Here is a 27097-nt window from a genome sequence, read left to right as displayed (position 1 = left end):
TGAGCCCACAGACTATGAACAGCCCTTCATATCCACATTCAGCTAATCTTCTCGGAGCCATCTCTCTAAGAAATCATTAGTGCTTATTAACCTCCCAGAGGTGTGGATCTTGTGTCGCGTGCGCATTAGTGGCAGCAGGTCTATGCCATTAACTGTAGCCCTTGGACTCCTGTTGCCAGCAACAGGTTTCCAGAGTGTCCGCTGTAGCAGGAGGGACCTGAGATGGGAGGGCAGAGCTTGGGGGGGTGGCAGAGAAGCAGATGTGCCGTACTGCGCCGGGCTGCACGCGGGGCACCGTGACGGCAGCCCGGAGGACTGCTTGTTTTTTAACTGACGTCACATCCAGGCACCAGGGAGCTGCAGTTCTGTTGCATTTTATCGATTAGTTTGGAGGATGAGCGAACTGACATTGCTTGACCCAAACAAGTGGTCATGCACTGTTTAGCACAGAGATAAGCAACCCAGCCCCCGTAATGCCGTGCCTCTTGGCCCAGGACTGTGCAGCCCTAAAGCAGCGGACCCTTCCTCCCCACTCAGGCTCGGTCAGGGCTGCAGCACTTCTGCTGTGGAAGCATCCAGGCCCCTGAGCTGCTGCAGGACGTGGGCCCCTGTTGAGAGCCCTCCTCGGAGCTGAGACCCCACCAGCCTCAATCAGAGGCTGCCACAGAGCAGTGACCACAGCCCCGGGGTGGATTCAGGTTGCTGCGTTCGCTTTCGCTGCCAGGACAGAGAGACCACACGGGAGCCCCAGGTCTGTCCCGGTCGGAGTCACATTCCCGGTCGGAGTCACATCCCCAGTCGCAGTCAGCGGTGGGTGCACGTGCCCAAAGCAGGGCACGAACAGGGCCGGGCAGCAGCATGCCTTCCTGAGGCCTCCCAGGCTGGGGCTCATTGCGCTCAAAGGACTCATCCTCCATCATCTTGCCCTGTCAGGTTCTAGATCCCATTTTTTTTCGCATACCCAGAGTACTTGTTTATGCCCGGGGAGGCAATAAAGGCAAGAGGCGAGGGCAGACGGAAGGCGTGCTTGCGGCGTGGTTCGTCCCCCATCAGAGGCTCTCGTAGTGGCGAGCGGGCAGAGTGGCAGCTGCCCCCCCCCAGCTCCACGGCCTGTGCCCACCACGGCACAGGGTGCAAGCCGGGGAGGCGGACACGGCACAGCGCAAGGGGAAGACCAGTCCATACACCTCTGGGCTGCTTCAGCCCACACGAAAGGGCTGACCGCCGCCGGGTGATGATCTGACCCTGCTGCCTCCATCCTTGGGGTGGCACGACCGTCCTCCCGTCCCCGTGCCACTCTCTGGGGAGATGCTGGAAGGTTCCCTCTTCTCCTGGGAAGGGGCTCTGCCCCCACTGGCCGATGTTCTCGGGAGCGCTGGTTTGCTCCGAGTCCATGGCGGGACCTGAGAGCATGCCGATGGTAGCGCGGTTAGCGAGGGAAGACGGGGGCATTCCTAGTGGGAGGTGGGGCTGGTGGGCTTCGGTGCAGCTCTGCGGCAGCTTCTTCCTGACCAGCCGAGGCAGGGCAAGGTGCAGGGTCTTCAGCCGCAGCGAGTCTTTGTGTGTACCCAGCAGGCTGCAGGGCCACGTTCATCCCTGGTAGGTCTCGATGGGCTTCAGAGCCGTGGCAGCTAGGGCAGGTTTGGCTGGGAACCAGAGATACTTGCCCGAACCTCTTCTACCTCCTCTGGAACAGCCCTGGCAGGGCTTGCAAGCAAGTCTTGGCTGAAGTGCTCCGAGCCGTGTCCCCCGAGCGCTGCAGAGCCCCCTCCTGTCTCAGGCTGGCCCAGCCCTCCAGCAGCCCCCCCCGTGTATATTGTGTGTGTGCTCCTGTGTCTGGGGACCTCCGCCTCACCCCTGCCCTCTGCTCTCTCTCCTCTCTCTCTCGCTGTACCGTTCTTTCTGCAGACTTTTCAGTAGTTTAGGAGAACTCAGCACCATTTCCCAGCGGAGCTCCGGGACCACCTACACAGTCCGACCTGGCAGTCGCTACCCCCGTAACCCGACGTACCCCCAGCCCCGTGAAGCCGGCTCTGGATCGGACAGAGCCCCTCAGCACCGTCCGGCCCTACGGTCTGACCCCTCCCACCATCCTCAAATCTTCCAGCCTTTCCATCCCACACGAGCCCAAGGAGGTGCGGTTTGTGGTGAGGAGCGTGAGCGCCCGGAGCCGCTCCCCGTCCCCGTCCCCCTCTCCAGGGCCGCCCCTGCACACCCTCCACCCGCCTCGGCCCTTCATGCAGAAACCCCTCCACCTGTGGAACAAGTACGACGTCGGGGACTGGCTGGAAAGCATCAATTTGGTGGAGCACCGAGACAAGTTTGAGGACCATGAAATAGAGGGCACGCACCTGCCCGCCCTCACCAAGGAGGACTTTGTGGAGTTGGGGGTGACCCGGGTCGGGCACCGGATGAACATTGAGCGGGCACTCAAGCAGCTGGTAGACAGCTGACCGTCCCAGGCAGCACTGGCCTCTTCCAGAGCCACCACGGGGAGGGGGGGGGGGGGCATTTCTACTAGACTAATAAAACCCACTTTGATTCTCTTTCTATTCTGAGCACTGCACTGAAGGGCGCGGAGCCGAGAGGCTCCCGCCCGCTCCCACACCGCCCCGGCGTGCCACGCACACGCAGACCCCCGCTCGGCCCCGCCAGCCCCGCGACGCCTTCGGGACAAGGAATGTTGCATGAAATACATCCTCGTTTCTGTTCCTCCCAGAGAGTCTGGCCTGTATATCGCTTGATGTGCTCGTCCCCGGGGGCGTCGCTGGTGGCCGGAGGGGCCGAGGCACCACGTGCTGCCGAGCCCGGGCTCCCCGTGGTCGAAGGGCAACACCTGGTTGGGGTGGGGAGCGGGACAGGGCCAGCGGTGCAGTGAGGAGCCAAGCCCAGGCTAGGGAGAGGGCTTCAGCTGTAGGCCAAGCGCTGGCCACGTTGCCCAGGTGTGACAGGCAGGGAGACGCCGGTTGGAGCGCGGCAGGGAGGCGAGCGGGCCAGGCGCGTGCCGCCGGCCGCATCTCGGGCAGGTCGGGGCGGCCCACGGCGTGGAGACCCCCGAGCTGCTCCGAGCCGGCAGGCGTGGTGGGAGCACGGCAGGGCGAAGGCTGCTGCAGGAGGCAGGCAGGTGCCGGCACTCGGCCCGCGTTGGGAAGAGCAGGCAGGAGGCACCACGGCCGCGGTGGCGGCCCCGGCCCCGTGCAGGCTGTCCCCGCCGGGGTCGGAGGCGGCCGGCCGAGCCGGGTCGTCCTGCCGGTGCTCGGAGGGAAAGGGCTCCAGCGTGCAGCGGTCTCCGTGGAAGGGCAGTCCCAGCCTGCGGTGATGCCCAGACCCGCTCCCTCCCGCGCAGAGCCACCCCAGGGAGCAGCCAGCCTTGCCGTGCGAGCCAGAAGAGCGATTCCCGCGGGAGAGAGAGAGAGACTAGCCCTGGACTCTGTGCTGCTGCTCTGCCTGTCGCCCTCGGTTGCCCCGGTGAGAGAGGGACTGAAACCGCATGGATAGAAGCATGTTTGGGGATGTCGGAGGGAGGCTGGTGGGGAATCCAGCAGAAAACGCTTTGCCAACGTTTGGGGGGGGGGGGGGGGAGGGAGATGTTTTATTTCCTCTTGGTTTGGGGTCTTGTTTCCAAGGGGGACACATTGATGGATAATATATAATCTCCATGCATTTATATAGAGAGCAGCTGATGATCTACAAGAGATGATATTGAACTACAGGATTCCCACTCCGTCCTAGTCATCCTTATTTTGCATCTTTTTAATCAGCTATATATTTGAAAAGAGAGAACAAATATCTATATATCTATATCTATAGCTATAGCCACCTGATTTTGTTATAATTTTACTAAATCTATATATCTCTAGACTTGTTGAGATGCTGGCGAGGCGGTGCCTGCACCCCTCCCCTGGGACGCCCATGGCTCATGGGAGTTTTTAGCGACTGACTGAATGAATGTTAAAGTCTTTTTAAAAAAAAAACCACAAAAAAAAAAAACCCAACAGCTCCTTTCAGACACTCTGGATTTTAAAGATTTAGAAACACAAAACAAAACTTGGTTTTTGGGACACACCGAGTCTTCCACCCCCGCCAGGCAGAGACGCACGGAGCTGGCGCTTCCACCACCCCGCAGAACCCCGCGCCTCTGGCAGGCGCAGGCCCTGTGGCATCAGGTCCCTCTCCTGCCTCCGCTCCCGGGGAGCGATCGCCACCGTCACGCCCAGCGCTCGCACCGCGCTGCCACCGGCACGGCACCGCCGGCCCCGTCACGAGGTCCCAGTGGGGCTGCTCCTCCGGAGCGGCCGTCGGGGAGCCGGAGGCGGCCAGCGTGCGGGTCTGGGGGCCAGGCTGGCTCCCGCCGCGCCGCTGGGGAGACCCAGGGCTGGCGGTGCCGCGGCCGCGAGGGCACCGGGGCGGCAGGGCTCGGCGGAAGCCGCTCCGTCGCCCGTCGGCTTCGGGGGAGCCGGAGCGACCCGGGCCAGCCCCGGCGCTGGAGGAGGTGGCATCCCCGTCCCGTTCCCCCCCCCCAGCGTGGTGCCCGGTGCCCCGCGTGCCCCCTCCTCGCCGCACCGTCCCCCGGCCTCGCCGTGCCCCAGCTCGGGGATGGCGAGGGCTTGCCCCGCCAGCTCGGGAGGGGATGGCTTGGTGACCGGTGTTCCCAAAAAGCTGAGTCCCCCACGAAGGCATTAACTCTTCTGGTGCTAGAGGGAAGGACAAGGAGGTTCCTTCTGACCCTCACACATCTCCGAACCTTTACAACCTTCAGCCAGGGAAAAGGCCCAGGCCCGGGGCGGGGGTGGCAGCCCCTCCGGTGCACCAGGCCCTCCCCGGGACGGATCCTGACCTGTGCCGGCGCACCAGGCCCTCCCCGGGACGGATCCTGATGCGCTGTGGTGCCGTCTCCTTTTCCCTGAGCTCTTGCTGGGCACATGCCCAAGCGGCTCCATCCAGAGCTCTCCGGAAGCCGACGGGCCCTGGGGGGTTCGCAGCCTCTCCCCCTCCCCGGCCGCCCATCCCGCTGCTCCCAGCTGGGACGGGCGCCCAGGGACGGCGAGAGGGGCTTCAAGCTGGACCGGCAAGCGAACGGCCTGCGGTCCGTGCCCCAGGGTACCCCGGGCCTCACGCCCCATAACCTGGTGAGCCAAGAGGCATCCGAATCACGATAGCAGCCATTGCGTCTGCCTGAACCCACCGCCTGCTTTACCAGGTGTACCATCGCACCCCATCAGGTGCCCCCCCCAGCCCCGTTTGTGCCAACGCCGCCGCTATCCCCGCGTGACCTGGAGCGGGACGCCGCGGACCAGGTCCTGCCCTTCCCACCTCCCTGCCCCGTAGTCGCAGCCTGGCCCATCACCCCTCTGCCGCTACGCACCCCCACCCCCCTCCATTCACCCCCTTGGCCCCCCCGCCACGCGCCCTCCTCCGTACCCGGCACCTTCACCCCTCCCGCCTTCATCCCTCCTGCCTACCCGGTGCCTTCACCCCTCGAATCCACCCCGCCGGCCCCTGCACGCCTCACGCGTGGCCAGCAGCATGTGCAGCAGCATGCGCAGATGCATGCACCCGCCTATCGCCCTGCGTCCCGGCTCAGCACCCCTCCACCCGCCATTGCCCGGGCTCCAGCTCCTTTGCCCGTGCTGGCATTACTCGGCACCCTCCGGTTGCAAGGGCTTGCTGGCACGGTCCTGCACAGGCAGGGACGATGCTGCTCCACAGACGTCCCGTGCCACTGGTGCGGTTGCACCTCGCCTGCCAGCACAGCCGCTGCCACCACTGCTCTCGCGTCCCCTGGCCCCACGCTGGCTCCCTCCAGAGCCCCCCAGCTCCAGCCGTCCCCTCACGTTGCCCCTCTGCCACCTCCTGCACGCTTTGCAGCGCCCGCGCCTCTGGTGCTGTTCGCAGACACCTGGCCGCGAACCAAACTCACCGCTTGTCCCCTGCGACTGGAGCTTGGCTCTCCAGGCTGATGGTGCTTCTCCAGCTCTGTGCCTGGCGAAGCAACACCGGCACATCCCCGGATTCCGGTGAGCATCCAGCTCCTCTGCATCCCTGTGGGCACGCCGCATGCCGGGTCTGCCACAGCACAGCCCCCGAGGAGGCCCCACTGCGCGCGAGGGCCTGGGCACGTCCCCAGGTCGGTGTTGTGCAGCCTCTTCCCCAAACTGTAGAGATCAGGTTTTCCTAGGAATTCGTTTGGCTGTTTGTTCCTTGTGCTGCTTTTATGAGGTTGGTCTGGAGCCGCCTGCTAATGTGGAAATGCTCGTTTGCAGCCCGCGGTGTGCCACGGGGGACCTGTGCCCGTTGTCTGGCTGGCTTTGGCCCCTGCTGCCGCATGCTTGCAGACCCCCCCCCCCGGCCGTCCCCGCTCAGGCTCCAGCCCCTGGGTCCCCCGGGGCCAGCTCCTGCTGCGGGGGCACGGGCGGCCCCGCGGCGCAGCATCCGCCAGAGCATGCTGGGCGTCCGCACGCTGCGGCTTGGCCAAGCCTCTGCAGCACTGATGTCTCGTCCCCAGCTGCGCAGCCCCCCCCGGCCCCGCTTCACGCTGCCAGCGCCCTGCAGCCCCTCCGCACGCCCCAGCCCTGCCCGCCCAGCCAGCTCGTCCCACTGCCGCTCCTTTCACCTCTTCCCCCTGCTGCGCTCCATTCCCATCGCGCTGCTGGCTCCTTCCCCGCCTCACCCGCAGGTAACGGAGACCCCGGCAGCCCTCGGAGACCCTGGTGGCCCATGGAGACCTCGGTGGCCCACGGAGACCCCGGTGGCCCATGGAGACCCTGGTGGCCCATGGAGACCCCGGTGGCCCATGGAGACCTCGGTGGTCCTCACACCCCAGCGCAGCCCCACAGCCCGCGGCCGGCAGAGCTGCCCCATCTCCCCTCGGGGCGGTGGGCTGCTCTGCTGAGCGCTGCCCCCGAGGAGCCACCGCAGCCCCTCGGCGTGACCCTCCTTCCCGGCCCCGCGCAAGCCCCTCGGGGCGGCCAGCGGGCGCTGCTGGTGGAAGTGTGACAGTGTGTTAGCCTGAGTGCAGGCTGCTCAACGGGTTCACGCCGGGTGAACCCGGGGTCTCTGCCCCTTCTGCAGCTGTTTCTGGGGCGACGGAGAGACCCGCCTGCACCCGCCTCTTGCCGCAAGAGGCCAGAAGTCTGCAGAGTGCAACTTTTCTGCAGAAAGTTCGGTCTGGGACCAGGAAAGCTGGACGCCTTCTTGCCATTTCTGAGGAGCCCTCCTCCTCTTCCTCCCCGATTCCCCCCGCTGTCCCAATCCTCCTTGCAAGGGCTGGAAATGGTGGATGCACCGCTCTGCTCTGGCGGAGCCAGCGGCCGTGCCGCCCCGCCGTGCATCCCAGCTTCCATCACAAAGCAGCTGCAGCCGTACCTGTGTTGGCAAACACTGCGTGATCCCTCCCGCGGGACGGCGGCCGCGGCCGTCGCTCCCAGGGACACCACGGCTCGTCCCAGTCAGGCGTAACACGAAAGAAGGCGACTTCCAACCACGCTGCCGCGCCATCGCCCCCATCCCCAGGGGCTGCCCGGGTCTGCCGCAAACCTGCTCCCCTGCCCCAGCAGCGACAGCTTCATCCTCCTCATCACCCTCCCACCCAGCGCCGCGCCCTCCCCGTCCCCCCCCGTGCCCGCCACGGACACACGCACGTGGCAGAGCTGGATGAGCATGGGCTCGGGGCTTTGGAGACAGCACCGTCCCCGGGCGGCACCGCGTGGGTCACCAGGCGAACGTGCTTCGCTTTGGGGCGGCACCTCGGGTGCCGCGGGTGGTTTCGTGCTGGGTGCCGAGGCCCCTTCAACTGACCTGCTTGTTCCTCCCCAGCCGCAGAGAGCCCGCTCCCACCCTGTGCCCGTCTGCCCCCCCCCGAGCCTGCACTGCTGCACAGCCTGCGCCCCGCGGTACCACCGGCTCCCAGGGCGACCACGTCCCGCACACTCCCAGCACCCGGACAGGGTCAGGTCACCCGCCCCAGCACGGTGCCCAGCGGCGCCTTCGCCGGGGACCCCGGGTTGCCTGACGGCCAAGGGCCAAACTCTTGTCCTGTGGCCATTCCCACCCCCCCCCCCCCCGGCAGAACCGTAACCGCCCCGCTAACGCAGCTGCTGCTACTTTACTTTTATTTTCTCAGCTGAAGCAAAGAGGATTTTCCCCAGGTGTAGATAGCGCTTTCCTGACTCTGTATCTATTCTGGCTGCATTGGCATCTCTGCTCCAAACATCTCCAGACCCAGTGAGACATTTCATTTTGAAAAGCCATCCAGGAGAAGGCAGAGCGGTAGCGGGCGAGGAACCGACCCCACGAGCCTGCGGCGCGGCCGGCAGCGAGCACCGCACCCCTCGGCCGCGCCGTCCCGGTGGCGCCGGGACCGGCCGCGCGCGGCGGTTACTGTGATTCTCATGGCTTCTCAATGACTTGGGTTATCTTCTGTAAAAAGGGATACACTTTTTTTTTTTGCTTTGAAGGGTTTTTTTTTTAAAGTTGTTGGTATTTTTCCTTTGTCCAGACTAATGTCATCAATCCCTGTTCTCCATCAGCTCCTGTCTGTAATTCTGACTGTAAAAGAAGAGAAAACAAAACCCAAAGCACTTTGTTCCTGGTGGTGAAGAGCTTCGCCAGCCAAAAACCATTTCTAAACAGCGACAAAGTGCAGCGCGGTTTTCTTTCTGTCCGCCCGTGGGCAGCCCTCACTGCCGCATGCATGTGTCACCCGCGGAGACACCCCCCGCACGCCCCCGGGCGCGCGCTCACACCCACTGCATGTGCATATACCGGCTCCAGCCCTCGCACACACGCGTGCGACCACACGCGCGCGCACACGGCTCGAACATCCACACTCTTGTTTCTTACCCAGACGGACTCACCTGTGGGTTTTTGTTCTGTTTTTAATTTTACGAGGTCAGTTTGACTTCACCCTTATTTTGTATGGATTTTCGGAGGAGATTTCTCCTTCTCCAGAGTCATGGAGGTGTGGCCATTCGCCTCCCGCCCTTGACGTTGTGATACACATACCCCACAGAGATCTATGTTTCTTATATTATATTATTATTATTATTATTAATTATTATTATTATTATGTAATAAATTTATAAGAAAGCTCTGCTTTGTTCTGTGCTGTCTCTCAGCTCCAGCACCCCCCAGACCGGGGTTGCTGTCCGGGGCCTCTCTGCCCCTCCATGAGGGGGATTCACCAGCACCCTGGCCGTGGACAGGCGTGGGCAGCCAGCCTTCCTGCCCGCTGGGGCTCCTGTTCTCCCCCAGGCCCGAGCCAGTGGCAGGGACAGCGGCGGGGGAGTGGGGCTGGGCAGGGGCCACGTCCCGCTGCACTTTGGGGGGGGGGGGGGGGCCAGGGCCGCTCGCTGCTCCCCACGGCTGCTGGTCTGTGCAGGGTGGCACAGGACAGACCTGCACCCGTCAGCCCCCTGCGCCCCAGGGCTGCCTTGCTGGGGGGGGGGGGGTGGCAGCTTCCCAGGACCAGTGCCCTGCTGCGGGGAGCCGGGCTATCCCAGAGCCACCGTGCCAGGCTTGGCTTTGCAGGAGGGGGCAGCCCTGGAGCTGGCGCAGCGCTGCGGGCACCCTCGTGCTCCCGGCCCCGGCAGTGATCTGCACGACCGACGTCCCCTCCGGTGCTGGCCTGTCCCCTGCACCGCCCCAAGCCTGACGTCTGGGGCTCACCCCACGGGACCAGGGCCAAGCGGGAGTCTCGGAGGAACAGCCGTGCTCAGGCCAGGGTCCAGCCGCAGAGCCGGGAACCCACGGCCGCGGGGCTGGCAAGCGGCACCGTGAAGCCAGCCGTGGTGGTCTGCAGGGGAGCGTGCCGGCGGCTACAGCCCCGCAGGCTCCCGCCCGTCCCACCCCGCTCATGGGACCCCACCGCCCCTGGGGACCCATTTGCACCCCATCCTGATGCCATTGCCCGTGTCCCTCCCCAGCACCAAGCCCTCCAGCGTGCCCTGCCCCAGGGTGCCCGGCTGAGCCGTGGCCGTGCCCCCGTTCCCAGGAGAGGTGGGCTGCTGAGGGGCTGGGAGCACTCGCCGTCTCCGAGGCTGCTGCGGGACTTGCCCAGGCAAAAGGGTCGCCCTGAGCTGTGCCGCTGCAGGGCTGGGGCCACGCCAGCTCTCGGGAGCAGTGACGCCGGTGCAGGCCCTGCAGCACCTCGTGCTGAGCGCTGGGTGTCCTTGGGGACACATTCTGCCTCCTCCCTGGCACTGTCTCTTGCAGCTCCTCCTGCAGCAGCACCGGAGCCACGGGCGGAACGAGCCAGGACCCCGCAGAGCCGCTGCCCGTCTCTGCCCACGCTGCCCCGTGCCCGGCTGCCCGCCCTGGGGACAGTGACTGCATTTGGGGATGGCCCCGGCTCCCGCCAGCCTCCGGGCAGGGTGCTGGGGACTGTGCCGGGGCCGTCTGTGCCAGACAGATACGTCTGCCCGGCTGCAGCCCCACCAGGCCCTGGCAGAGCCACCAGCGCCAAGCAGCGTCTCACCCCAGGCTGGGGCATGGTGCCACCATCCCCAGCCGGAGCGGGGCCGGCAGGCCAGCAGTGGGAGCGGAGGTGCAGGGACGTTCCAGCAGCTCCGGGGTCCCGGCCACGTGGCACTGGGGTTCCCGGGTGCTGGGTGCCCAGAGCTGGGGGGGGGGGACATGCACGAGGCCTCATTCTGTGTCTGCAGCTGCCGGCGAACCTGGACATCATGGTTGCCTGGGGGGGGAAAAACAGCAGCCGAGGCTGAAGGAGTGGAGAGGAAGAGGGTAGGAGAGGTGGGGGGGGGGTTCTGGGGGACCCCAGCAGAGCAACCCCACGCCGGGCAGCCTCTCCAGCACAGGAGGCATTCTGGTCACCCCAGTGACCCCCAGGACCATCCCCCTTCCACTGGCACATGCTTGGGCTGCTCAGCAGTGTTCTGGGTTCGATGGCGTTATTAGCACTGATTGGAAAAGGCTCAATTAGATTCAAATGTTGCATACTGATTGGCCGCTGCGCCTGGTGCACGTCTTTACCCGGCGAGATTCATCGGCCGATAAAGTGACCATTATTCACCCGTCACCTGCCGGCTCCTTGCTGGCGGCAGCAGCCAAGGGGCTGTGGGGCAAGGGGGGGGGGCCGGGAGGGAGCTGCCACCCCAGCTGGGGACAGCAGGCGAGGGGACGGAGGAGAAGGGGCAATCCAGGCACTGAGACCCCAGCCACGGCACTGCCGCAGCAGCCTCCAGGGTTGCATCAAGGCTGGGCCACCAGCACAAGCCCCAGCGGCAGCGCCGGGGAGGGGGGGGGACGATGCTGCTGAGCCCCAGGGCTGCGGCGCAGCCCATCCCAGTGCGACGGGGCTGAGGACGGCCATGCTCACCTCCTGCGGCGATGGCTCCGCTCCCAAACGCAGGGCCCAGGAAAGTGCTGGGAGCTCGCTGGTACCTCAGCCTCGTGCCCAGGCACCTTCTCTAGGGTCCATCCCACTCCACTGTGATACGTTTGGGGAGGCCAGCGCAGCTCCTGCCTCCCCCTCCTTGCTGCTGCTCCTATGCCCCCCAGAGCAGACCCCAGGCTGTGGTTGCAGCCCCCACCCAAGAGAGCCCTCCTCCCATGCAGCCCGTGGAGCTGGGCATCAAGGATGGGGCTTTGGGGCTGGGGGGGGGTGTCAATGCCTCCCAGCAGCCATTCCCCACTGTTGCCTCTGCAGCTGGCACGGGGAGCTGGTGGGACTGCCACCACCTCCCACCCACCGCACCGGTCCCGTGTCCCCCCAGCCCAGCCACGCTGTGCCCACACCCTGAGGTCCCGGTACCCGTCCGTCCCCACAGCCATCGCTCCCAAGCCTGGCAGCCCCTGTGCCACTCCGTCCCCGAGCCCCGCTCTCCCCATGCCTGATGCTCCAGTCTCTGTGCCACATCAGCACTGCCCGTTTCGGTGACACCAATGCCGCCTTCCCTCATAGCCATGGGCACAGGGCAGGACCCAGCACGCGTCCGTGCGGCTTCTCTGCCACGGGGTGCCACAGGCTGGGTCCTCCTGCCCTGGGGTAACGGCTTGCTGCCCCCAGGCTGCTGCAGCCCCCCCCCTCCAGAGCTGGAAAGCTGCACCCCAAACCTCAAGGCACCGCAGCATGGCAGTGACACTCAAGCAGAAACGGACTGCACGAGGTGACAGGGAGTGGGGGCGGCAGGAGGAGCCGTGCCACATCAGCGGTGCACCCCGCAGCACCCTGCCCACCCAGCTGAGCACCCCACACCTCCTGCAGACACAGCTGTGCACCCTGCACATGCAACCCCCCCCATGCACCCTGCGTGCTCTGCTCCTTCTTTGCACACACACACACCCCCCATCCCATGTACCCTGCACACCCAGCCGTGCCCCACATTCCCCCCGCACATCCTGCACATGCACCCCCCCAGCCCTTGCTGCAGCCCATGCCCCTGCACGCACGCTCGCGTACCCCACTCCTGACTGCAACGCACCATCCCTGCACGCACCAGTGCACCCCACTCTCCTGGGTGCAGTGCCCCCACCCTGCACCCCACACAGACCCACCCTCTCTGACCTGCTGCCCCCGTGGCACCGACAGAGCATCCCCAGGCTCGCGGTCACACCAAGCATATATTTTATTGAAAGACCAAGTGGATGACAAGGCAGTGAGGGGAGAACCTTTAACCAGGGTTTGTACAAGTGTCAGTTGCTCAGGACTCCTCCTGTCGTTCGAGTTACGAGATAAATATTGGTACATAGAGCGGAGTGGAGTTATAGTCACTAAACTAGCACTGGTCAGATATACGGGGCCGGCAAGCAAAATAAATCACCAGGCACAGCAGTGAGGAGCGGGGGCGGCCGCCTGCCCGGTGCCACACTCGGGCCAGACCCCGGCAGCGGGTTTTCCTCTCGCAGGGCAAATACATTCAGGCCAGGGGGGCTCCCGCGGGGCCGGCGGCATCGCCCCCCGCCCTGTGGGGAGCCCCCCAGCCCGAGTGCCGGTCCTGCGCCCCACGGCCGGCACAGCCCCCCGGGGAAGGAGGGGATGGCAGAGCGGCGGTGGGGCAGGGACTGGGGGCACCGATGGAAGCGAGGGGGCCGGGGGCAGGAGGGGCCATGCTGCGCTCCCCGGGGAGCTGCAGCGCTGGGGCCGTGGAGGGGACGGGGCCAAGGTGGCCGCACCAGGGTGCAGGGCTGTTCCTGGGGGCCTGCAGCTGCGGGGGGAGACCCCCCGGGGGGGGCTGGGAGGGTGGTGCTGCTGCCGTGCAGGGGGACGCAGCATGGACTTGGGGGCTTCATGGCTGGAGACGCTCACCCCAGCACCCCCACCTCTCCATGGCCCCCATCGGCCCCCCCACAGCCTCCCTCCAGCCCCATTCATCCCCTTGAGACCCCCTCACTGCCTTGCTGCCCCTGCAAGCATTTGCCCCCCCACGCACTCCCCCGGCACCTCCATCCCCTGCGGCAGCGGCTGGCCAGGGGCACGGCAGGTCCCTGCTCCTGCGGCCGCCAGGCTGGCTTTGCTCATGCAGTGGGGGGCAGCTTCTCCCCCGGCCCCCAGGCTCGGCTGCATCACCCCCGTGGCCGGGGTCCCCAGGGCACAGGGCCGGGGCGATGCTGGGCGCACCTTGGATACCCACCCATGGTCCGCGGCTGCGGCCTGGCCCCCAGCCCCCCCGAGAAGCGGTGAGGATGTGCGGGGAGTCCGTTTGGGCATGGGCTGGAGCATGTGCAGGGGGGGCCAAGCCGGCTGGTTGTGGGGTCAGACAGAGTCTCTGGCCGTCTGTGGGGCTGGAGGGGGGTGCGGAAGCAGGAGACACAGTGACTGCCCCCTTACTCCAGGTAAATGTCCTCTGTGGGGCAGGCGTACTCCAGGTGCTCCTGGTAATATTCCTGAAACGCTCGTCTGCAAGGAAGGGCACGATGGGGTGGCTCAGGGCTGGGCTGGGGCCCGGACCCCGGCACCGCAAACCCCTGCACACCCAGCCCCGGCACGGCCAGACCCCCTGCACCCAGACCCCCAGCACCGCAACCCCCTGCATCCCCAGCACTGGCACGGCCAGCCCCCCCCACGGCCACCCCCGTCCCCATCTTACCCGACGCACTCGGCGACGTGTCGCATGGATTCCTGGGAGACGAAGACGTGGCAGGCAAAGCGACTCAGCACCGGGTGCTTGGTGATGAACCCAAAGTAGCTGCAGGGGGAGGGCAGGGTGAGGGGGGGGGGACACCCCACTCCTGCCCCATGGGGTGGTCCGGCAGCCGCAGGGGGCTCTGCAGAGGGGACACCCACTCGGGCCCTGGGGCTGGGGCAGCTGGGACAGGACGGGCACCAAGCAGGGAAACCTGGCATGGCACCGCAGGAGTGTGGGTGCCCCCGGGCAGGGGATGGAGGGGGGGGTCCCTTGGGGCTGGGAGTGCCGAGGGGCTGTGGGAGAAGGGGGTCTCACCAGCTGTTCCGGGGGTGGCACCCGCAGAAGGAGATGTTCTTCATCTGGAAGAAGTGGCTGCAGCGCTCAAACTGGAAGAGAAAAGCCGGCCGAGGTGTGGGCGCCCGGCTCACGGCAGGGCAGGCACCCGGCCCCCCCGCCCGCGCCCCTCACCTCCTCGTCCCGGCTGTACTCGGCGACAGTGAGGATGAGCTTGATGCCCTGCAGCGTGATCTCCAGGTCGCAGCTGGCCGGCGGGCGCAGGTGCACCGTCAGCTTCCTGGTGGTGGCAATCTGGGGGCATGGGGGTGGATGGCGGGCATGAGAGTGGAGCCCAAGCTGGCACGGGGATGGGGGGGGGGGCCACGCTGCCATCCCCCGCCCTTGGGCTCACCTTCTGCATGGCGGCACAGAGGATGCCATTGCCCTGGTGGTACGGCACCTCCACCGAGCCCAGGAACTGCACGTTGAACCGTTCCACCCAGCACGGGTTCCTCTTCAGGCCTGCGGGGGAGAGGGGACGAGGAGACGGCGCCCTGAGCCCCCCGTGTCCCCCTGAGCCCCACAGCCCCCACCACTCCCCTACAGCCCCCCAGGGCCCCGCAGGCTCCTACCGATGGCGTCCCTGGCTTGGCCGACGACCTCATGGGCGTAGAAGGCGGGGAAGATGCCCCTCTCCCCCGTCCGCATATTGTAGCCCCGGTACCAGTAGTCATCCTCCTCCAGCTCCACCAGGATGGGGTCATCCACGTCCAGCTCCAGCTCATCCTCGTGGCGGGGGATGAACCTGGGGGGGATAGCCAGAAGGAGGACACGGGCAGGGAGGGGCAGAGCCATGGGAGAGGGGGTCCTGCGAGACACCCCCCCCCCCCCCTCAAGGTGCATGTGGCCGGCACGGCCGGGCTCACTGCTCACCTGAAGACAGCCCGGTGGGTTTGCTCCCGCTCCTCCCCATTCACCATGCAGGAGAACAGCCCGAAGGACTCTGTGCCTGCGGAGGAGGAGGCTGCTGTAGGGCTGGGGGGCACCTCCCACCTCTGCCCACCCCGGGGAGCAGACGGCCATCACCCGTGGGATCAGGCCCCTCCTCGGAGGATCCCACCTGAGCCCCTGGCCCTGCACCCCCCACCCAGCAGCCTGGGGCCGAGGACCCCGCGGGGTGCTGGTGCAAAGGCACGTCGGGGACCGGCCACCCAGCAAAACCTCGCGGCCCCCACGGGGGAGAGACCATGGCCTTCGGGTCCAGCCCCACGCAGCCACCCTGTCCCTGCCCCACCTCCCGTGCCACGCCGTGCCGTGCTATGCCACACAGGGACGATGCCACGGCCGGGATGGCCGAGGCAGGACAGCGGAAGGCAGCCAGCCTGCCGACAGCACACTGAGCAGCCCGGGATGGCATGGCATGGCATGGCATGGCCCGGCACGGGTCACTTACTGGAGGAACGGGAGGTGCTGTTGACGAAGACATTGAGGAACTTCTTGGAGAACTGCAGGTCGGCCTCAGGGGACGAGTCCTCAGAGGAGCTGTGGGCGTCAGGGGCCACCAGCCCATCCCCGAAGGCCGCCTCGTCCTCCAGGTCGCAGCGGTCGCAGGCGCGGAGCAGGTCGCTGTCGTCGCTCAGCACCGAGGTGCAGCGCCGCAGGCTCACCAGCTCCAGCTGCGTGTGCTCGTCCACCACCAGCGTGTACTTCATCGAGTCGTAGGCCAGGGACTCATCCAGCGCCCGCGGCTCCAGCGCCCCGGGGGCAGGCGGCAGCTCCCCCCCGAAGCTTCCCCGCAGCGGGTCCTCGGGGAAGGGGGAGCCCTTCAGGTAGGGCGCCTCGTCCTCGTCCGTGGAGTAGGCCATGGTGAAGCCGCGGTTGGTCTTGGCGGTGGAGACATCCAGGGCGGGCGAGCCGGCGTCGGGGCCCTGCCCCTGGGGTGCTAACCGAACGTCGTCGATCATGTCGTCGGCCTCCAGGACGCCCGAGTCCAGGTCCCTGTCGACGGCCCAGTCCTCCGGGCCGGTGGCCGGCGGCGCCACGGTGGCGCGGTGCTCCCCGGCGGCAGCCTCGGTCCCGGGGGAGGCGCGCGGGGAGGCGCGGGGCGGCGCGGGGCGGCAGCCGAAGGTGGCCAGGACCTCGGAGGTGCCCAGCCTGTCGAGGGTGACGGGGCGCCCTGGGAAGACGGGCGCGATGGTGTCGTTGGTGGGGTTGCTCAGGAAGAGGAAGGGGCCCGGCTCGTCGGCGGGCGGCTCTGGCGCCGGCTCCGTCCCGGCACCCAGGGCCCGCTCGTCCTCGGCGCGCTGGAGGGAGCTGCGCAGCGTCTCCATGTCCACCAGCTCGATGGCGCGCTGGCAGTGGGGCAGGGCGGCCGGCTCGCCCGTGCCCACCGGGGAGTCCCGCGAGCCGGGCTCCCCATCCAGCGCCTCGCTCAGGATCTCGGGCTCCAGGTCGGAGGCCGGGGAGATGGTGTCGCAGAGCGAGTGGGTCTGCTGGAAGCACTCATCCGGGCACTTGATGGGGTAGGAGCCCTCGGAGATCATCTTGTTGACAAGGTTGCTGAGCAGCCAGGGCGAGTCCGAGTCCTCGCTCAGGTCGGGCTCTGACTCCGAGTCAGAGTCGTACTCGCTGTTGTCCTCCTCGTCGGCCTCGGGCATCAGCTTGGGCCCCACGGGCAGGTAGAAGGAGCGGCGGATGCTCTCCAGGCTGTGGTCCGGGTCAATCTTCAGGTCCAGGGGGCTGGAGGTGGAGAGGTCCGTCTGGCCCGCAGGCGCAGAGGAGTCCACCGGGTTCAGGCTGTCGTAGTAGCCCTCCATCTTCAGCTCCGCCAGGCTCTCCCGTCTCACCACGCCGCGCTCCGGGAGCTCCCTCTCCAGGGTCTCCTCCTCCTCCTCCTTGCCCTTGTCCAGCAGCAGGGAGTCCTTGATGCCCATCAGGCCGGGGGCCTCCAGCTCCGTCTCCAGCTCGGCCTCCGAGGTGGGCGAGCTGGCCTCCTCGATGGAGTTGGTGAGGTGGGAGGACCTGCCGCTGCTGCTGTCGCTGCTCAGGTCCAGCTCCGTCTCCGAGATGGAGGAGATCATGTTGCTGACCAGGCGCCCGCCAGCGAAGGCCGCCTCGATCTCCCCCTCCACGTCCGAGTCAGAGCCGGGCGAGCTGAGGTCTTCGCCGTGCCGGCCGCCGGGCAGGAAGGGCTTGGCGGTCCTGCTGGTGAGGTCGGCCTCGATGCCGGGGTCCGAGGAGGGCGAGGTGGTCTCCGAGGAGCCCGAGGGGTGTCCGCGCACGCTGGCCGCCCGGCCGGGCTGCGGGCCCTCCCCGTCGGAGCTGAGCGGCTCCGCGGGGCACACGTAGGCACCCGTCAGCCGGGCGCCCTGCCCGTCGTGCCGCTCGGCGACGGCCCCGGCCGCCGGCTCCTCCCGAGGACGCGGGGAGCCGGGCTGCTCGCGGGGGGCCGCGGGGGACCCCGGGCTCCCGGCCCCCAGGCCGCCCCCTTCGCCGGGCACCGGCCTCTCCCGGCCGCCGGCCGCTTCGTGCTTTGGTGGGGCGCGGCGGCCGTTGGCGGCCGCGGGGGCCCAGGGTGGCAAGCCCGCGTCGGGGCCGGGAGGAGCCGCAGGCCCTGTTGGAGAGAGAGACGGTTTAGGGGGCGGCTGGTGGAGGCGCGACGGGGAGTGCGGTGCTCGGAGCGCAGAGGAGATGATATTCATGTTATAATCTTCCCCGGCTCTCGGGGGCGATGGGTTACCATGTGCCAGGGACTCGTGGCTGTTGCCTTGCGAGTCAAAGGGGGAGGGCTGCAGCGAGGCGGGGGCCTGCCCGGCCCCGCCGGGGCTCGGCCCCTTCGGGCTCTCCAGGCAGGGTCCGTCTTGGATGCAGGCGTGGGGAGACGAGTGTCCTGCAAGGGAAAGGCAGAGCCCTGCGTCAGCCCTCTGCCCCCCCGCGCCGGGGCGAAAAATCCCACGGGGCTTCAACCAAAGGGGGACGGCAGTGGGACCCCCGGGCGGGAGCCATCCCCAGCGCCAGCCCCACGGCCCCGCTCTGGAGCGGGACCCCGTCCCCATCCCGCACTCACCAGTGCGTGAGGAAGAGGAGGAGGAGGAGTGGAGAAGGGCGTCCTGCCAGGTGGTGCGGTGAGCGGGCGGTGGGAAGCTGCCGTTGTTGTTCAGGGAGTCCTGGGGGAAGAGCAGAGCCAGGGTGGGTGGGCTGCCGAGCCCAAGGACGGGGCCCGAGGCACATTTGGGGACCCGGCAAGCGCGGGGGAGCCGGGGTGCCCGGTGTGGGCTGCGCAAGGGCACGGGGGGTACCAAATGCGGCCGGGACGGCCCGGGGACGCCCCTCGGCACGGCTCGGTGCTCCCCGCCGGCTTGGCAGCACCCGGGCCGCGTGCCCAGGGGCTTATCAGGATTAGGGCCACGACGTCCCCGGCGACCCTGCCCAGCCAGACGCACGCCCGGCAGCGCCTGCCACAGAGCAGGACCCGGAGACGGCACGCTGCCCGTCCCACACGGCCCCGGGGACGCCACCTCGCAGGGGACACGCCGGCACTGGTGCTGACCCCACGGGACCCCCGGCGCGAGGCTCTGCTGAGCACTGTCGCCCCGAGACCGGAGCCTGACTCCAGCAAGGGGGGTTCCGCTGCCTCCCCCAAAGAGCCGCCGGCCCTGCGGTGCGGGCAGGAGCTGACAGGGCCGGGGCTGCCCCGTCCGGTGTGGCGGCAGCTGTGGATTAATCCCGGCGGGAAGCGCAGGCAGCGATAATCCCGCCGAGCGGGAGATTAGCGAGCGGGGCACGCACGGCAGGGGTCCGGCATCACACGGGCTGTGCCGCAGCCCCAGGGACGGGTGCCGGGGGGAGATGGGGACGGGTGCTGGGGGGACTGTGCCCAAGGATCGAGGTCTCGCCTCCTCCCAGGGCCAGAGCAGGGATTACCGGGATTTGCACCCCGGGCACACCGATGGGGGCCGGATCCAGCCATGGCCAGGGGCTCCGCTCCCATCCCCAGGGACGATGGACCAGGGTGGCCGGTGGGATCCGGCTTTGCCGGTGCATCCTGCCAGGGTGCGGCGGGTCAGGGCTGGCAGGCGCTGGGGGTGAGCCCTGGGGCTTTGTCACCCTCCTGCGCCGGCCCAGCCAAGACCCCCGCCCCCCCCCCCCCGACAGCCCCAGCGGCATGCGGTGCCCTCCCAGAAGGGGGGGTCGAGAATCCCAAAAGCCCCCCGGCACCATGGCAACACAGCCGGATGCAGGCAGCACCGCCCGCAGCTTCCCACACACTGCGGTGGCACGGCGGCACCGCACACGCGTGCGCGTGGGGACACGGGGACACCCCTGCGGCTCCACGCCTGCGGGGACCCCCCCGCCGCGGGGGAGCCCCTGACCCCAGCTCCGGGGATGGAAAAGGAGGGACGCGGCGTGCACGAGCACCCAGGCACGCGCACCCGTGCACGCACGCGTGCGACGCACGGGGCCGGCACATGACACTCGCTGTGCCCACAGCCAGCAACCGCCCGCAGCACCTCGCAACCCTCTGCCACCCAGAGACATCCCAGATGCCCCGCTCGCCCCAGAGCCCCGCACGTGGGGTTGGGGCCCCCCAGACCTGGACCTGGCAGGGAGCGGGCAGGGGCCCCGCTGGGCACCATGCAGACCCTTCCCCAACATCCCCAGCTTGGCCCCGCCACTGCGGAGCTGGAGCCGGCGTCGTCTTTGCCCTTCTCTGTGGTGCCCACCGCGCTGGGGTGGGCGCAGCCCTCGGCCCACCCCCGGGCAGAGCCCACCTCAGTGGGGCTCCTTCCCACGCTGCACCCCACAGAGCCCCTGCTCCTCCTCCACCAGCCCTAGGGGACAGACACCCCGGGGGGGGGTGGTGGAGACCCCTCCCAGCCGCCCCCACCCTCACCTGGGTGCCCGGGGCCGTCAGGTTGAGGGTGGTGGGTCGGTGCTTCTGCGTCTCCTCCAGGGCGGGCGAGGGGATGGGTGAGGCCGAAGGGGACGGTGGAGCTTCCAGTTCATTGCCCTCCTCCTCCTCCTCCTCTTCCTCCTCCTCCTCCTCGTTGTCGTCGATCATCTCGAACTCCTGGAAGTCGTCCTGGAAGGTGCAGATGGGGTGCGGCTGCTCGCCGCGCTCCAGCACCAGACAGTCCTGGGGATGCGGCACCAGGTTAGTGGCCACGGTGCTCGCGCTCACCCCGCTCCCCAGGTTGGCACGGCTGCCGCGGCACGACCCTCCCCAGCGGTTCCGCTGGCACCGGGCTGGCAGTGCATCCGCTCCCCTCCGCTCCTGCCCCAACGGGACAGGGGTCTCCAAGAGGAAAGTGCCCTGCGCCGGGGACCGGGGATCCCCCTGGCTCTGCCAGCACCCTGCCTGTCCCTCGCTGCCTGTCCTGGCCCCAACACCCAGCGCTTCATCCCACCGGGACGCCTGCCTGTCCCCAGCCCGTTTTCCCAGCACCATCCCCCCAGTGCTGGGCAGAGCTGGGGAGGAACTGAGTAAGCGGGAGGCACGGGAGCCACCGGAACCAGGGAAGCGCAGTGGCCCGCAGGCACCTGGCCGGCAGGGCCAACGTGGGGTTGGCTGCTGAGCCACCCGTGTTCACCACGGCCACCCCACAGGGCTCAGCCAGAGGTGGCGAGAGGGCCCGGGGTGCCTGGCCATGCCGGGGGTCCCTGGGCTCAGGACCCTGCCTGCGCCCTGCAGTGCATCCCCTTGGTGCCCTGGCACAGGGGCCCCTGCACCCTCCGCTCCGGGAGGGGCTTTGCCGGGCCGAGGCCCCCACCCGGTCCCCACCAAAGCTCTGCGCAGCCGCCATGTGCCCGGGGGGGGGGCTCAGCACGCTCAGCTGGTGCACCTTCTCATAGTGGTCCGAGTCGTAATTCAGCCCAATGCCGCAGTCGTCCGTGATCTCCGACAGGTCCTCGTCATCGAACTCCTCCAGGCTGATGTCCTGGGGGGGCCTGGGGAGAGGGGCCGGGGACGTCAGGCCAGGGGTGACATGCCGACAAACCTCAGTGAAACGCCTCCCGCTCCCCCCCCCAGCACTACGAGGGCCTGGAGAGCCGAACAGCACCGTAGGCATGTGCTGCTGGCATTGTACCCGTCACCCCAGGGTGCCAGCATGGGAGCAGCAGCTGGGCAGTACCGCAGGGGCATGCTGGCGTAACACCATCGCCCCAGGGTGCTGGCACGGGACCACCAGCCAAGCCGACATGGCACGCTCCCGCCAGGCAGCGCGGGGCCCGGGACCCCGACCCGCAGCCTGGGCATCGACCCCATGCCAGGAGGCAGGCGAGGCCGGAGGTTACGGTGAGGGCGACGGCCGCAGCGATGCACAGGGCTGCCGCTCTCAGCACCGCGCTCCCTCCCGCCCGGCTCGCTGCAAACTGCCCAGATTCACCGCCGGCCTCGTCCCAGGGTGGCGAGAGCCCCGCACAGCTCAGGGCTCATCCCCGGCCGGGCAGAGGTGCCGAGACCACCGCCACAGCGGGCAGCGCGTCTCCCAAATTCCCAGCCCAGCAAAATCCCTTGAGCCAAACCCAAGGCACATGCCGGAGCCGAGGCGGGGAGGGGACGGCTGCTGCCGCCGCCAGTTTTGGGGTGACCCGTGCCGCAGGGCTGCTTTCCGTGCCTTGGGGGTTTACTTTAGGTTTAACGTGAAGCAGAGCCGTGCGCCATCCCGCAGCGCTGCCCGGGCGCAGGGCCTGCCGGCACAGGCAGGGACAGGGGGTGGCAAGGGCGGATCGACGCCCCGACACCCCGGCCTTGCCCGCGCTGCCTCCCTGCCTGCCCCGCAGGCAGGACCCTGCAGGCAGGGCTGGGGCTGCCCCTGCCCGAGGTAAGGGCAGTCAGAGAAACCAAGCCGAGCTGTTCCCGTCAGGAACGGGGGTGTCATGGAAACCAGCGGTTTCTGCAGGGGAAGGGAAAAAAAAAAAAAAAAAAAAAAAGGAAAAAGACGACAACTCTTGGCAGGATTTGGTGTCGGAAAACGGAAACCAAACGTTTCTGGCGGGTCTGTAGGGTGGGAGGTGTGGCAGCGCCCAGGCGCTGGTGGGGACCCTCTGCCCACCCCCGTGGGGTCTGGGGACACCCGGGGCCCCCCACAGCCCGGCCCCAAGGGAGCGCGGTAGCACCCAGGCAGGGGCCGGCGGGGCTCCTCTGGCAGGGACGGGTCTGGGGTCTCGCTGGGGCTCAGCTGGCAGCAGGAGCAGACCCCCACATGGTGGGGGGGGGGGGTGTCACAGCCCCTGACAGCCATGGCTGCCTCCGGGCCTGCGCCCTCCCTTTGCCTACCGCTTTTGCCCCAAACTCCCCTTTTCCAGCCCCTCACCCCAGCACGGAGGCCAGGCGCTGACTCCCGTTTCACAGGCAGAAAGATTTCCCCTAATCACATAATTCCCAGAAGTAGGCCATGGAGACTGCATGAAATATTCGCAGATTTGTGGCGAAAGCATCAGAGCCGGCGGTGGGACCGTGGCCTCGGCCTGCAGCGGGGCACGGCGCTGGGCCGGACCCCGGGCAGGGGTGGGGGAGCCCCAGGGGCAGTGGGGAGCAGACCCCCAGGGGCAGTGGGGAGCAGAGCCCTTGGGGCGGCGGTGGCAGAGCCCCAAGGGTGGCAGGGACCAGAGCCCATCTCCCCAGCCCCAGGGGACATCGGTGGCTGCTCTCCCGCAGGCAGCAGGGTGGGGGGCACAACCCTCCAGGCTCTGCTCCCGCACCCCTGGACCCTCCTCACCCGGGGAACGAACTCCTCCACCAGCCCTCGCCCTGGCTGCGGGGACACGCGCACCGGGCCAGCACGGCCCGTGCCGCGGCGTGGCATGGCACAGCAGGGCACGGCACTGCTGCCCTGCACGAGCACGACTGGGGTCCCTGCCCCACGCAGGGCTGCTGCCCTCCCGCGGCCGGGCTCCGGCTGCCCTGGGGAGGCCATCTCCCCTCAGCAGGGAGCGACCGCCGCGACAAACCACGGCTGTAATTTCTAGGTCACGGCGCTCCTGAGCTGGAGCGGGCACGGTGAGATGGGGCTGCCATGGTGAGATTGGGCCACCACGGCAAGATGGGGCCGCCAGCAAGAGCCAGCCCGGCCCCGCAGCCTCCCCGAGGGGACCCTTGGGGACCCTGGCCATGGCCCCGCTGCGGCCAGAGAAGAGGCAGCACCATCGCTGCGGGTGCGGGGATACAGCAACGGGCGCCTGGGACACACCGGTGATGAGCAGCAGGCGGGAAGGACGGCGTCCGTCCCTGCGACGGCCGCACAGGACACCGTGGCCGGCCGGGGCGGAGGTGCAGGTGGGGAGCACCAGAGTGAGGGTCCGGAGCTGAAGTGGAGCTGAGGCAGTGGTTCGGGGAGGGGGGAGCTCACCCCAGCACATGGAGAGGGGGTCGGGAAGGGCAGGAGGCAGCCGGACACCCCACCGCAGGGCGTGGAGGGACCCGGCACCCCACCGCGCACCCCAGGCTTGCCTCGCCGCCTCCACTTCGGCATGTCCTGAGCGGGGCCGGACTGGAGGAGGGGAGCGGGGAGGTGGGGGCAGCACCGGGCGAGGGCCGGGAGCCGGACCCCAAAGGAGGCCCAACATCACCCACCCCTGGGGCGCAGGGAGCGGGGCTGTGCAGGGATGGGGAGCAGGGCGCACAGCGGGGCGCACACCGGTGTTTGCACGGGAGCTGCCGGGGGCCGGGCTTCCCAAGGAGGGAGTGACGACCGAGCAGGCCACGGGAAGATTGAATTTCCTCATCGTTTTCAGACCAGCTCCCTGGACAGTTCGCCCTGGCAGTGGCTCTCCTGCAATGGCTTCTCCCACAGGGACGGGCCAGGGACCGGGAGGGCAGATGTGCCTCCAGCCCCCCAACCCCTCTGCGCCTGTCGGCCTCCAGCTGCTCCCAGGAGAGGGAAGAGGCCCCACGGAGGTCAGTGCTGACCCTCAGGGGAGCCTAGCCCCAGCCAGCGTCCCCCACCCCAAACCTGTGACCGGCACCCAGGGCTCCCATGGCCCAACCCGCAGCCACCCGCGGCAGCGCTGGTGCCCCAGACGGGGAAGCAAGAGCCATCCTGGGGCCTTGCCTTCCCTCACCAGGCCCTGCCAGGCTCCGGGGACCTGCAGGTGCTCAGCGAGACCTGGGTGCACTCAGCGCCACGGCATCCCCGGGGATTTGACCCGGTTCTCCGGGCTGGTACAGGGGTGCAGCACCAGCTCCCCGAGCTGCCTCCTCCCCGCAGCGGGGGAGCAGTGTGGGCTGGGGGTCACGGTCACGGCTCCAGCCCTTTGGCATCCGCAAAGGGGCTTTGTGCTGCTCGCAGCGCTGCCCGCGGCTCGGGGCCACCGTTGGGGACCTCAGAGACCGAGTGCTCCTGGGGGAGCTGGAGGGGCGACGGACGATCCGTGGCTGGGGGGGGGGGAGCAGACATGGCCGGCGCAGGGGTCAGGCTTCTGCCGTCCCTCCCTCACAGGGCACAAGGGCAGAGGGAGATGTGGAGGAGCAGCAGCAGCAGCAGCAGCAGCAGCGAGCTCAGTCCCAGGGGGACTGAGCTCCCTGGGGGGAGAGGAGAGGGTCTGGGTCAGGCTGGGGGTGGGCTCCGGCTGGGACACATCCCTGGCCCAGGCCTCAGCTGCAGCAAAGGGCAGGGACCTGCCGGGGCCAGCTCTGACCCCGCACGGCAGGGCACGGGGGCTGAAGGAGGAGCACTGCCAAGGGGGACACAGCCGAGACCCCCCGGAGAATTGCCGAGGGCCCAGATCCTGGGCAAGACGCAGGAAGGAGCCGAGCAGCCACAGCAGAGGCCATGTCCTCCCCTCCCTGCACCACCGCCAGTGGGGACGCCCCGGGGTCCTGCTGTGCGGCGTGCGTGGGGAAGGGGACAGCCCCGGGAAGGGGACAGCCCGGGGAGCAGCCGTGAGACCTGCCCAGCGCGGGCCAGAACCAAGCGAGGGCACATCCCGCATCCCCACCAGCCCCCAGGTCCCTCGGTCCGCAGCCTCCGTGCCCCCGGGCTCCCCAGATGCCCCCCCCCCCCCCCGCCACCGCCACCTCCCACCCTTCCCCATCCCACTGCCGGGGCCCCCACAGCCCCGCGCCGAGCCAGCCCATCCCGCACCCAGCTCCCGTCCGGCCCCACGGCCCCGCACCCCACCGCTCGCCCCGGGGACCCCAACCCGGAGCCAAGGTCGGGCGAGGTGCGGGGGATTAGGGTGGGGGGGCGACGGCCCAGCCGCCTCCCCCCCCCCCCCCCGGACCCGCCCGGAGCACCCGGCCGCTGGCCCCGCACCTCCGGCTCCCGCGGGCCCTGCGGTAAGGTGACCCGCGGGCCCAGAGGGGCCCCGTTCCCGGGGCCGGTACCCGGCATCCCGGCCGCCTCCGAGGCCGCTGCGGCGCCTCGGGAGAAACAAAGAGGCGGCGGTAGCGGCGGCGGCTCCCCCCGCAGCGGCGGGATGCGGCGGCAGCGGGCACGGCCGAGCCGAGGCGGGGGGGGGGGGGGTGTCTGCCCCTCCGTGAACGGGGGGGCGCAGAGGGGACCCCCCCCCGGGCCCCAGCATCCCCCGCCGGGGTTGGGGCGGGGGGGATGCGGCCGGCGGCGGCTGCTGCTGCGTTGTTAATCCCCGGGACGGGGCCGCAGCGGGAAGGGCTGCCCGGGCGGGCGGGCGGCCTGCACGGCCCCGGCCCGGCATCCCAAGGTGAACGGGCGGGCGGGAGGCACCGCGGGGGGGGGGGGGGGGGGGGGGGGCCGGGCCCGCCACGCCGCCGCCTCCCCCGCCCCGGTACCCTCCGCCGCTGCCAAGGGCGGTGCACCGGGAAGGGCAGCCCCTGCACCGCAGTGCCCCGGCCCCGCCGGGCCGCCCCGCATCGCCCCCACCCGGCCCTGCAGCCCCCTCCCCGCGCCCCGGGCCGGGCCGGGCTCACCTGCAGCCGGGCGGGGAGAGAGAGTGGAAGGTGGAGAGCGAGAACATCTCGGCGCGATCCGCCATCTTCTCCCGGCCGGGGCTGCGCCGGACTGCGGAGCTGCGCGGGGAGCGCGGCCGGGCGGGGCGCGGGGGCGGGGAGCCGCGCTATGGCGGGGGGGAGCGGGATGGCGGGGGACGGGGGGGGGTCTTATAGCGAGGGAGGAGCCGGGGAGGGCGGGAGGGGCGGGGGCTGCCGCGGGGGGGGGGGTATAGGAGGGGAGCGGGGGGGCGGTATAGGGAGGGGCGGGGGGCGGTATAGGGACGGGAGCGGGGAGGGGCGGTTAGAGGGGGGGTATGGGGGGGGCGGGGTGCATAGGGAGGGGTGCGGGCGGTGGTATAGGGAGGGGATCGGGGGATGGTATAGGCGGGGGAGGGGCTGTCTAGAGGGGAGCGGGGAGGAGCCGGGGGCTCCCTGGGGAGGGGGGGGGGAGCAGGAAGGGACTGGCGGCCGAACAGGGAGGGGGCCGGGGGGCTGTTGTAGAGAGGGGTGAGGGGCTGCAGGGAGGGGAGCGGGGGGGGGGGCCGGGGGCGGTATAGGTAGGGCGGAGGGGGCCGGGGGGAGGCTGTATAGAGGGGGAGCAGGAAGGTGCTGGCCGTTCCCTATGGGGGGGAGCGGGAGGAGTGAGGGGGGCTGCACGGAGGCGCGGGGGCTGTATAAGGGGGGACAGGGACTGGGAGGTACTGGGGGTACTGTGCGCGGAACTGCGGGGGGGTGCGCGGAACTGCGGGGGGCTGCGCGGGGGGGGGGGGCGCAGGGCTGGGGAGGGGAGGGGCAGAGCTGCCCCGAGGGGGGTCTGCGGGGGACC

General features: G+C 68.9%; 3 protein-coding genes across 4 annotated transcripts in view; 2 read left to right on the top strand and 1 right to left on the bottom strand.

Moving 5' to 3' along the window:
• SHANK3 (SH3 and multiple ankyrin repeat domains 3) overlaps positions 1–2718 on the top strand; it is a 363156-nt gene extending 360438 nt beyond the window's left edge. The window contains 2 exon segments of the mRNA XM_052788728.1: positions 1909–1993; positions 1995–2718. Of these exon segments, the coding sequence (XP_052644688.1) occupies positions 1909–1993; positions 1995–2453 (544 nt within the window). The 3' untranslated portion in view covers positions 2454–2718.
• A 3339-nt stretch (positions 2719–6057) lies between these two features.
• On the top strand, positions 6058–13338 carry LOC128143600 (nascent polypeptide-associated complex subunit alpha, muscle-specific form-like). The gene is made up of 6 exons (XM_052790962.1): positions 6058–6127; positions 6336–6875; positions 7072–7165; positions 7554–7947; positions 9648–10490; positions 12865–13338. The coding sequence occupies exons 1-6, from the start codon at positions 6058–6060 to the stop codon at positions 13336–13338; spliced, it is 2415 nt and encodes an 804-aa protein (XP_052646922.1).
• MAPK8IP2 (mitogen-activated protein kinase 8 interacting protein 2) lies at positions 12567–26420 on the bottom strand. 2 transcript variants are annotated; one of them, XM_052790564.1, is made up of 13 exons: positions 26251–26420; positions 21203–21308; positions 20254–20496; positions 18427–18526; positions 18100–18249; positions 15814–17973; positions 15294–15369; positions 14993–15165; positions 14773–14882; positions 14553–14672; positions 14400–14470; positions 14046–14144; positions 12567–13855 (listed from the first exon to the last, which is right to left on the bottom strand). In XM_052790564.1, the coding sequence occupies exons 1-13, from the start codon at positions 26313–26315 to the stop codon at positions 13783–13785; spliced, it is 3546 nt and encodes a 1181-aa protein (XP_052646524.1). In that variant the 5' UTR covers positions 26316–26420; the 3' UTR covers positions 12567–13782. The 2 variants fall into 2 exon arrangements, with proteins under 2 accessions (XP_052646524.1, XP_052646523.1); XM_052790563.1 differs by having other exon boundaries at positions 15814–18249.
• Positions 26421–27097: the final 677 nt, after the last annotated feature.

This window comes from Harpia harpyja, chromosome 6 (genome assembly GCF_026419915.1).
Source record: "Harpia harpyja isolate bHarHar1 chromosome 6, bHarHar1 primary haplotype, whole genome shotgun sequence".
Classification (NCBI taxonomy): Eukaryota; Metazoa; Chordata; class Aves; order Accipitriformes; family Accipitridae; genus Harpia; species Harpia harpyja.
This window is presented reverse-complemented; position numbering and strand designations above follow the sequence as displayed.